The following is a 12,026-nucleotide window of genomic DNA, read 5'->3' on the forward strand; positions in this document are numbered from 1 at the left end:
TGGTCCACCCGGCGTCTCTGGTCCACACGGCTGGAGAGTCCCAGGAAGAGTTACGGCTGCTGTTTTCTGGCCCGCCCGGTGTCTCCGCCGAGAAACAGGCGGCTGGAGAGTCCCAGGAAGAGTCACGGCTGCTGTTTTCTCCCGTAGCAGCTGCCCGTTGGGGACATGGCCGTGGGTCCTGTGCGGCTGCCAGTGGTTGCTGGCAGTCATTTGGCTTCTGGTTATGCCGCTCCTGAGTGGTTTCGTCAATGAGGCTTGGGCGGGCGGTTTGCATGGCGTTCCCCCTGATCCCCTCGTGATGTCGAGCCCATAGGGCTTGACAGGCGGCCCCTCTCACCAGGGCTCCACCTGGAAGGCAAGCGGGAGATGTTACACAGGCACCGATATGAGCAACGGGTTCCACCCGACCCCCCCGGGTTTACCTGGGTGCCTATGGTGGAACGCCCTGATTAGCCATGGTGCTTGGACATCCCGCTCTGCCACCCATGACGCCTCAGATGCCAGATACCCCCTCCACAATAGTAGGTACTGTACCCTTCCCCTCTGCACCCTGGAGTCTATGATGTCCTGTATTTCGGAGTGCCCGTTACGAACAGGACCGGGAGCCCCCTCCCCCAACCCCACGGGAACGGTTGCCGGTTTCAACAGGCTTCCGTGAAACACTGGGTGTACTTTGCCAAGGAATTTGGGTAACGTCGGCCGTTTTCTTTAGTGTCTCTCTGGTTGCTTTCCACACCCCTTCCATTTGCAACATCCACTCCCTAGGTTGGCAGGGGGAAGCCGTCCCCTGGCCACACTCCGGGATAGGGGAAAAATCATATCCCGACACCACCGTGAATGGCGGGTAGCCAGTGCTGCTGTGCACTGCGTTATTGTGGGCTACCTCCGCGAACGCCAGCAGGTCCACCCAGTCCGTTTGTTGATAAGAGATATAGCTGTGCAGATACTGCTCCACTGCGGCGTTGGCCCGCTCAGCTGCTCCGTTTGTGCAAGGATGGTACCCAGAACTCAACCCCTGGGTTGCTCCAATGAACTGGATGAATTCCCGCCAAAACCTAGCCTTCAATTGCACCCCCCCGTTCCGAGATGATACGCCTGGGCACGCCATGTAGGTGGTAAATGTGCATATTTAATTTAATTTAATTTAATAATTTAATTTGTATACCGCCCTTCTCCCGAGGGACTCAGGGCGGTGAACAGGGCAATACATAGTAAAAAACCGAATACAAAAATTAAAAGCGATTAAACCATTATGCCCATAATAATTAATACATATTAAAATTAGAGCTATTTATAAAAACCCAACCCCATCCCATCACCATCAGACCAGGCCAGCTTGTTCGAAAAAGAAGGTTTTAAGATCGCGCCGGAAGGAGCGAAGGTCGGGGGCCATCCGGAGCTCAACCGGTAAGCGGTTCCAAAGGTCTGGCGCGCCCACAGAGAATGCTCTCCCCCTGGGGGCCACCAATCGGCATTCTTTGATCGGCGGCACCCTAAGGAGGCCCTCTCTGTGGGAGCGCACTGGATGGAGGGAAGTTGACGCCGGCCGCAGGTATTGCCGTAGGTAATCCGGACCCATGCCATGAAGGGCTTTGTAAGTCATCACTAAGACCTTGAACCTCACCCGGAGAGCAACCGGTAGCCAATGCAGCTCGCAGAGCAAAGGTGTAACATGGGAGTATCGGGAAACCCCCAAGACAACTCGCGCGGCTGCATTCTGCACCAGTTGAAGTCTCCGGGTGGACCTCAAGGGCAGCCCCATGTAGAGAGCATTACAGTAGTCCAGACGAGAGGTCACGAGCGCATGAGTGACTGTACGCAAGGCATCCCGGTCTAGATAGGGCCGCAACTGGCGCACCAGGCGAACCTGGGCAAAGGCCCCCCTAGTCACAGCTCCAATATGCTCTTCCAAAGAGAGCTGTGAATCTAGAAGGACCCCCAAGTTGCGAGCCCTATCTACGGGGGGTAATAGCTCACCCCCCATGGCCAATGATGGAATAATCGGAAGTTCCCGGGATGCCGGCATGAACAGCCACTCAGTCTTGTCAGGGTTGAGTCGAAGCCTGTTCCTCCCCATCCAGACCCGGACCGCCTCCAGGCAACGGGACATCACATCGAGGGCATCGCTGGGGTTGTTTGGGGTAGAAATAAAAAGTTGGGTATCATCAGCATATTGGTGATACCCAACTCCAAAACCACGAATGATCTCACCCAGCGGCTTCATATAGATGTTGAACAGGAGAGGCGAGAGAACCGATCCCTGAGGGACTCCACAAATGAGAGGTCTCAAGGTTGATCTCTGCCCCCCTGCCAACACCGACTGCGAACGTCCCAGAAGGTAAGAGGAGAACCACTGGAGAACTGTGCCTCCCACTCCTAACCCTCTGAGACGTCGCAGCAGGATACCATGGTCGATGGTATCAAAAGCCGCTGAGAGGTCTAAAAGGACTAGGACAGAGGAGCAACCTCTGTCCCGAGCCCGCCAGAGATCATTCACCAGCGCGACCAATGCCGTCTACGTGCTGTACCCGGGCCTGAAACCTGATTGGTACGGGTCTAGGTAATCAGCTTCATCCAAGAACAAAGGGAGCTGCTGCGCCACCACGCTCTCAACAACCTTCACCAAAAAGCGAAGGTTGGAGACCGGACGATAGTTGTTTAAAATTGCTGGGTCCAAGGCAGGCTTCTTGAGGAGGGGTCTCACCACCGCCTCCTTCAAGGTGGCGGGAAAGCTACCCTGACTCAGAGAGGCCGTAATCACTGCCTGGAGCCAGCCTTGTGTCCCATCCCGGGCTGCATAAGTCAGCCAGGAGGGGCACGGGTCCAACAAACACGTGGTGGAGCTCAGCTTCCCCATGATCTTGTCCACTTCTTCAGGAGTCACAGGATCGAACTCTTCCCAGATTAAATCGACAAGGCCGCCCGTATCCTCTTCGTCAGACTCTGCCCAGTCGGAGTCCAAACCGGTCTGGATCCGAGCGATTTTGTCCGACAGAAATCGACTAAACTCCTCGGCTCGACCCTGCAAGGGTTCCTCCCTCACCTCCTGATTAAGAAGGGAGCGAGTTACCCTAAACAGGGCGGCCGGGCGATTATCTGCGGACGCGATGAGGGTGGCAAAGTGGTTAGACCTAGCCACCCTCAACGCTACGAGATAAGTTCTCGTAAACGACCTTAGTCGTAACCGGTCGGATTCGGATCGGCTGGACCACCAACAGCTCTCTAGGCCCCGTCTCCGACGCCAGTCGCCGGGCTGTTGGCAACCCTCTACAAAGTAGGCCTGCTTGGAGAACAAGTCTACCAGTGTCCATATCACGGTATACCCCCGGCTCTCCGGTAGCTCCACAATAAAATCCATGGCTATATCCTGCCATGGCCGATAGGGTTCTGCCACCGCTTGTAAGAGACCTGCTGGTTTTCTGGGCCGGGGTTTAGCAGCACATGTATGACAGCGTCGCACATACTCTTCAATATGGCGTCTCATACCCGGCCACCAAAACTGTCTCCGAGCGAGGTGCAGAGTCTTAAAGAACCCAAAGTGGCTGGCTGTTTGGCATCATGGCACCTATACAGGACAACCGCTTGAAGAGCTTGCGGCACGTACATCCTGTCCCTGTACCAGGCCAGTCCCTCCCGAAGGGTCAGGAGATGCAGATGATATTGCAACCAGGTATCCTCCTTGAGAGCTTCCTTTAGGCATTGTAACAGGTCGTTGGCGGCCCTGGATCTCACGGCCTGTATCACCTCCGATGCACTTGGGGGAATAATAGCCTGCACCACCTCCTCCCGCTGGCTATCGTATTGAGGGAGGCGCGAGAGCACATCCGCTAGAAAGTTCTTCCCCCCTGGGACATATTTCAGGGTGAACCTGAAACGCCTGAAGTACAACGCCCACCGAACATGCTTTGGAGCCAGCTTCCTGAGTGACTGCAAAGCTTCCAGGTTTTTATGGTCCATCCATACCTCAAAGGGCTTCTCTGCCCCCTCCAGGTGATGACGCCACATTTCCAATGCCCACTGAATGGTGAAGGCCTTTTTTTCCCAGATGGCCCAGGCCCGTTCAGCGGCTGACAGCTTCTTGGAAGCGTAGGCACAAGGTTGTAGCACCCTTTTACTGTTGCGCTGCAAGACAACGGCCCCTACCGCCACGTCGCTGGCGTCTGCTTGAATGTTAAATGGTACAGTAGGATCAGGGTGCAACAGAACGTTTTCTTTGTCGAACAACTCCTTCAGCGTCTCAAAAGCCCATTGACAGTCGGTGGTCCATGCCACCCATAATCCTGGACATGGCTTCACCATCAGCTGCTTGGTCTGCTGTAGATCCATTAAGGGCAGTGCGATCACGGCGAGTGATGGTATGAACTGCCTGTAGAAGTTGGCAAACCCCAAGAAGCTCTGCAGCTGCCGTCGAGTTCCTGTGGCTTGCCACTGCTGTACCACCTCCACTTTCTTGGGGTCCATCACGATTCCGGCCGCGGATATCCGGTAGCCCAGATAGTCCAAACGGGAGGTATGGAGCTCACACTTCGTAGGTTTTACATAGAACTGAGCTTCTAGGAGTTTCTGTAGCACCTGCCACACTAGAATGACGTGCTCGTCCATAGTTTCCGTGTAAATTAGTATATCATTGAGATACACGAGGACCCCCCTGTACAGATGCTCATGCAGTACCTGATTTATCAGTTGCATGAACACTGCGGGAGCCCCTTGGAGGCCAAATGGCATCACACAAAACTGAAAACTGCCGAGTGGGCAATTGAATGCTGTTTTCCATTCATCGCCTTCTTTGATGCGCACTCGATAGTAAGCCTCCCACAGGTCCAAATGGGTGAACACCCTCCCATTGGCCAGATGGGATAACATGTCCTTCATCAAAGGCAGTGGGTATAGGTGCTAGACGCACACCGCATTGACCCCACGATAATCCACACATAGTCGCAGCCCACCGTCCTTCTTTTCCCTGAAGAGAACGGGTGCTGCCATGCGTGAGCAAGCGGGCTGAATAAACCCCCGTGCCAGATTCTTGTCTATGTAACGCCGTAGCTCCAACATCTCTCGCAGTGCCATGGCGTACATTCGTGGCTTGAGCAACCTGACCCCCGGCTCTAGCTCAATCGCACAATCTGTGGTCCAATGGGGTGGTAGGATATCACACTCTTGTTCACCGAAGACCTCCAAGAGGTCGGTGTATTCTGGCAGAACCTGCACCTCTGACCCGGCCCTGCAGCCTTCTTTTGTCCTCCCTGGTGACCTGTCTTCCCCCACGTGTTCGTGGTCAGGGGGTTGGGGCCTGACCCCGAGACGAAGGTGTCGGCAACCCCCTCCCACCAGATGGTTGGGCCCCACTTGTCCAGCCACGCAAGACCCAGGATCACCTCCTCGGTCATGAAGGGCACCACGATGAACTGCAACCTCTCCCAGTGCTCCCCCATGTCCAGACGTATGGGTTTTGTTACATGCGTGATGGGTGCTCCCCCCAAGAGGGACCCATCTACCTGTTGGAAGCGTATAGGGGTTTCCAGCCGCACAACCCCAACACCCACCTTCGCCACCACCTCTCAACTGACAAGACAACGTGTGCTACCCGAGTGGATCAAGGCCCTGAATCCCAGTGCCTCACCCGTGTTGGGGTTCATCAGTGTTATTGGGACCGTGAAAGGGCAGATTGGTGCGCTTACCATTGGGTCTTCCTCCTGCCCATCGACGCTCTCGTAGACCTCTAGGTCCACGTCCGTTGACCTCTCGGTCTCTGCTTGGTTGTTCCTCCTGGGCGTCGTGTCCAGAGCCTGACGTGTGGCTCGAGAGTGCTCCACAAAATGCCCGGGGATCACACCCCGTGCTGGGGTTGCTTCCGCCACCGCCCAGGGCGCTGGTATTGGACAGTCAGCTACACGGTGCCCCGGTTGGTCACACCAGAAACAGCAGAGAGTGGCCCAGGGCGGTGGTACTTAGGGTTTCGGCATTGGTGATGCCGGTTTTTGCCCCTCCCCTTGCGGCCTCTGCAGAGCTTGTCAGGTGTCTGCTGGAGGCCTTGCACACTGCTGGCAGCACTGTAAGCCGACGTCCAGCTCAACCGCGACCCGGAGCCATTCCTGGAGCCGGGGAGGGATTCCTCAGACGATACAGGCCTTCTGAAGGTGTTCATCCAGCCCAGCCCAGAAGTGATGGATCAACATCTGCTCCGGCCACGAACTGAGTTTTCCTGACACCTCCCTGAATTCCCGGATAAATGCCATCGCTGGCCGGCCGTTTTGTTGGAGCCCGACTATCTCAGCTTCAGCCCGCTGTACATGGGTAACATCCTGAAAGAAGAAATGCAACGCCTTGAGGAACAGCCCAACATCCCCCAGTTCTTGGGCACGGTCGCTGTACAGGTTAGCAACCCATGCTGCTGCCTCCCCTTGAAGCGCTGTTGTGACCACCATCACCATCGCCCACTGGGAGGCATACATGGGGCTGTACTTATCCAGATGATGGATCACGTGACTAAGGAAGAGGGTCAAGCGGTCAGGATGGCCATCAAAAGTCATGGGCAACAGTGGCGGCCCCCACGCTGCTGGTGCCCCCCAGAGCCCTGCTGGAGCACCCGGTCATTGCGCTATAGGCCCTGGTTGTTGCCAACCCAGCACTCCTGCCGGTGGTCCTGGGTGTAGTGCGGTGCCACCACCCCCCATAGCAACCGCCCCTATGAGCCCCTTACTGTCAAGGCCGTCCGCGCTGGAAGAATGACGACAACGTGGTACGGTTGATGGCTTGGAATTCTTTACTGCAGAAAACTCCTAGCAAATACAAAGTCAGCGTTGGGAGCTAGCCATCCCAACGCGCCTTTTATACATTGTGGGTAATTGACCACACCCTTCCCCATGCAGACCAGCATCTGGCTGGGTCTGCTTAAAACCTGCCCCCTTCCTGTCTCCTCGCGCGTTTCCCTGCTCCTTGCACCTGAGCTCCCACACAGACTGCAGGTGAGTGTACACCCTTAACCCCCCTGTCGTGCTCCCCCACCCTCTTACTGTGCTCCCCTCCACCGTCACAGCCCCTTTCGCCACCCCCCACAACGCCCTGTCGTCCGGAGTTAATTCTGGCCCCCTCGGCGTCTCCGCCAAGAATCAGACAGCTGGAGAGTCCCAGGAAGAGTCGCGGTTGCCGTTTTCTCCCGTAGCAGCTGCCCGTCGGGGACATGGTCGTGGGTCCTGTGCGGCTGCCAGTGGTGGCTGGCAGCCATTTGGCTTCTGGTTATGCTGCTCCTGGGTGGTTTCGGCAATGAGGCTTGGGCGGGCGGTTTGCGCGGTGTTCCCCCTGCTCCCCTCGTGATGTCGAGCCCACGGGGCTTGACAGTCCCATTATTATTTAGTTTATATATCAATGATTTGCCAGGGTTAATGAAGGATCCTATGATATATATGCCGATGATCCTAAATACATACTGTAGCAGCTTACTCTATGCGGATGATATGATTTTATTATCGTATTCACAAGTAGGATTATGTAAGCGATTAAGAAGATTCAGCTCTTATTGCCAAGATAACTCCCTAAACATCAGTAAATCTAAATAAAAAATCATGGTATTTGGAAAATATCAATGGAGACATAGATGGCAATTAGATGGTAAACCAATTGAACAGGTTTAACACCTTTGTATTTTTAGCCATAACTTTTTCCAAGACTGAATCTTGGGCCTGCCATCACCAGTGGAGTACACTTAGAGCAAAAGCCTGTTTGAATTTATTGCTTAACCTAAAGAATTATAGTTACCCAGGGTCCATAGACCCATTTAATTAAAGAATAGAAAGCTAAGGTTACCTCTATGCTCTTTATGGAGCAGAAGTTTGGGTCTATACTCAACTACAGTCCTAGAACAAACACAGTCCCAGCATTTGAAATGTATTTTGGGTATAGATCTAAGAACATCTGCTGCAGCAGTTAGAGCTGATTTGGGAATTCATATAATTCATGCATTATCCAAAATTACAGCATATGACTACTGGCACAAAGTCAGTGAAATGGAGACTGATAGACTCCCCAAGGTATGTCTACTAGAGCAAATAAAATCACAATCACCAATCTCCTGGATCACCAAACTAACAAATTTTGTGAGAAACTGGCCTTCCTGTCTCTTGCATAACAGGAGAATGATTTTAAAAAAGAACTGCCCAAAGAATTAAAGATACAGAAACACAAAATGACATAGCTATCTTTAGTAAGATGGGTAACTTGAAATGACTGAGCAAATACAAACATATTTTTAAATAGACAGCTTTTTGAAGTTACAACTGCCAAAACATCTAAGGGAGATATTTACGTGAGCAATATTCGAACAGCTTGACACAGTGGGAGATTCCTTTCTATATTCTACAATGAACATCTCTGCAGAGTGCAAGGGGTAGAAGACCTGGCTCACATTCTATTTGATTGTTGTCTGTATAATAGGGAGAGAAATATGTACCTCAGTCTATATACCAAACGAATGACCCATTGGGATCAAAACAACTTACCTTATTTATTTATTTATTTATTTATTTATTTATTTATTTATTTATTTATTTATTTATTTATTTATTTTATTAGATTTATATACCGCCCCTCTCCAAGGACTCGGGGCGGTGTACAGGGCAATTAAAACGCTAACAACACACAAGGTATAAAAATTAAAATAAGATTAAATCAATAGCCCTAAGTAATAAATACATTCTAAAATTTAAAATTTTTAAAATTTAAACTCTAAAATCCAATCCCTCAGTCCAGGCCGGCCTGTTCAAACAACCAAGTCTTCAGGTCGCGGCGAAACGAGCGAAGGTTGGGAGCCATCTGGAGCTCAACTGGAAGCTGATTCCAGAGGGCAGGCGCACCCACAGAGAATGCTCTCCCCCTGGGAGCCGCCAGTCGACATTCGCTGACCGACGGCACCCTGAGGAGGCCCTCTCTGTGGGAGCGCACAGGGCGATGAGAGGTTAACGCCGGCAAGAGGTGCTCCCATAAATAACCCGGACCCATGCCATTTAGGGCTTTATAGGTCATCACCAGCACCTTGAATCTCACTCGGAAGACAACTGGAAGCCAATTCAGCTCGCAGAGCAAAGGTGTTACATGGGAGTATCGGGAGACCCCCATCACAACTCGCACGGCTGCATTCTGCACCAGCTGGAGCCTCCGAGTGGTATTCAAGGGCAGCCCCATGTAGAGAGTGTTGCAGTAGTCTATCCGAGCGCATGAGTGACTGTGTATAGGGTGTCCCGGTCCAAATAGGGCCGCAACTGGCGCACCAGGCGAACCTGGGCAAAAGCCCCCCTAGTCACAGCTCCTATATGATCTTCAAAATTGAGCTGTGAATCAAGGAGGACACGCAAGTTGCAAGCCCTATCTACGGGGGGTAACACCTCATCCCCTGTAGATAAAGATGGAATAGAATGGACAACCCGAGATGCCGATACGCACAGCCACTCGGTCTTGTCAGGATTTAGACGAAGCCTGTTCCTCCCCATCCAGAAACTGTGTGGCCAGAAACTGAAAATAACATTTAACACAGCACAGTACTTAAGCAAAATGTTCCAGTTGAGATCTGCATATGTGGGACTGATTGGGGTAGATTGCAGGTATAGATATCTATATCTTAAATTATTGTATTCTATTCCAGTTTCATTTTAGTCTGTATTTTATTCCAATTTCATTTCATTTTATTCCAATTTCATTTTAAATTGTATTTTATCTAATTCCATTTTAAATTGCTTTTATCAAATTTTAGTAATTTGTTTCTGGAACTTTGCACTTTGATATGGCCCAAGGGCTAATCAAATAATAATAATAATAATAATAATAATAATAATAATAATAATAATAATAATAATAATAATAATAATAATAATAATAATAATAATAATAATAATAGACAATAAAGCTTATCTTATCCTATTTTATGCTTAATAATAAAATTTTTCCTTAAAATTTTGGTTGAAAGCATTCCCAACAATTGTGCTTATTCCCCAGAATCATAAATCTCTGTTGTTGATCCATCTTCCCAAAAAAATCCATTCCAAATTGTTTTTGAGATAGATATAGTAAGTCCATTTCCAACTGCCATCAATCTTCTTAAGAAAATCCATTTTATCAGTCATCAATTCTGTTAACTGTACACTCCATCTCCCTTTCAGCCTTGACCAACAAGTCAGCAATTTCTAAACCAAGTTTCTTCTCCTTTAAATCTGGCAACAGCAGTTTTTTGATTCCAGTCCAACCAATTGTGATTTGGTTTGGCTATAGTTGCTTGTGTTTGGATATCCTCTTTAGGTTGATTTAAAATGATTGTTATTTTATCAAACTTTTTACCAAAGTTTTCAGTTTGAACTTTAAAAGCATTTTTTCCTAAGGCTTCCCAGACAGCTTTATCTTTAAGTTGGTGCATTGTTTGCATTAATCCTGTAACTGGACATTCACAATCAGACATAAACAGTGCCTTTCAAGTACAGGGGAGTTAAATAAAGTAGCCACAGATAATGTTGAGATAATATTTCTCACAATAAAGAAGGATAAAAATAAATAAAAAAGATCCATCAAAAATTACAAGAATTAAGATCATGTAATGTGAATGTAAATCCAAACAGGTCACTTTTCACTACCAGGAAATCTCAGTCGACTTCCATATAGAGAAAGCAAAAATAATTCAGAACAGCAGAGTAAAACAATGAGAAAAGATTGAAGAATTCACATTGGAATCCAATAAGGAGTTAGAGAAAATCAGCATAGAACCAGTTAATTAACTTTTAAAAGATCAAGATAAAAAGGAAAATTCAAAACATGCATTTAAAACCAAGGTGTACTTTAAAAAAATGAGCAGCTGAGCAGAAAGATGGAAAGGTCTGACTCTCAAAGCCGCTCCTATTGGGTATGCAACCTTTAAGATTCTTCTTCCCAAGTGGATCTAAGGTCATCCAAGATCTTATTGGATTATTCCTAACTGCTCCCGTTCAGATCTATGGAGCAGGCTGAAAAAGAACATGCTTTGGTAACATAACCAGCTGTTTATCAGCAGGAGAAATAGATTCCCCTGCTGTTCAGCACACCATCTTGGGAAATGCCCCTTTAACCATGGCTTTTATTTTGTCCCAATTTAACCAATGTTAACTAGCCTAATCAGAGTACCATTTGAAAATGTCTATAATATGTTCTATAGAACACTTTAAATTTCTTTTAGACCTTTGTTTTATATATACTTTTTATTTTGTATTTTTTAGCTTTTTATAGTTACACTGATGTACAGGTAGTCCTTAACTTATGACCATAATTGAACCCAAAATTTCTGTTGCTAAGTGAGACAGTTGTTAACTGAATTTTGCCGCATTGTACGACCTTTCTTGCCACCCTTGTTAAGTGAATCACTGCAGTTGTTAAGTTAATAACACATAAGTTAAGTGAATCTAGCTCCCCCATTGACTTTGCTTGTCAGAAGGTCACAAAAGGTGATCACATGGCCTTGGGACACTGCAATCATCATAAATATGAGTCATTTGCCAAGCATCTGAATTTTGATCATGTGACAATGGGGATGCTGCAGTAGTTGTAAGTGAAAAACGATCATTAGTCACCTTTTTCAGTGCTGTGCAATTTTGAATGGTCAACTGTTGTAAGTCGAGGACTACCTGTATTTTTAATGTTATTTTAATTGACTATGTCCTACTCTCCTTATATTGAACTTTGATCATAATAATGATTTGATTTGACTATAGACGTCTGCAGGAGGAAGAACAACAATTCAGAACATCCTCTTTGCCTGCCATTCCAAATCCTTTCCCTGAACTTTGCAGCCCCACAAATTCACCTGTGTTGGCACCAGGATCTCTACCCCAGAGTCAACCTATAAATAAGCAAGTGAGTGAGTCTTTCTTTGCATTTTTGAAAGTGACTGGTTTTTAACATTGATATTTCTTGCTGTAGTTGATCAAAGGGTGTCTTATTTTTTAGCATAAGGACCTTAGTATAACTCCATGCAATATAATTGCTATTGCTCAGGATTATGATGTGAAGAAATTTGT

At 48.6% G+C, this 12,026-nt stretch overlaps 1 protein-coding gene across 4 annotated transcripts in view; it reads left to right on the forward strand.

Moving 5' to 3' along the window:
• GRB10 (growth factor receptor bound protein 10) overlaps positions 1-12,026 on the forward strand; it is a 285,454-nt gene that overhangs the window by 183,402 nt on the left and 90,026 nt on the right. For all 4 annotated transcript variants that reach the window (XM_081345558.1, XM_081345556.1, XM_081345559.1 and 1 more), the window contains one exon: positions 11,721-11,862. In XM_081345558.1, the coding sequence (XP_081201684.1) occupies positions 11,721-11,862 (142 nt within the window). The remainder of the gene's footprint in view (positions 1-11,720; positions 11,863-12,026) is intronic.

The sequence above is a fragment of the Vipera berus genome (assembly GCF_964194415.1).
Source record: "Vipera berus genome assembly, chromosome: Z".
Taxonomy (NCBI): domain Eukaryota; kingdom Metazoa; phylum Chordata; class Lepidosauria; order Squamata; family Viperidae; genus Vipera; species Vipera berus.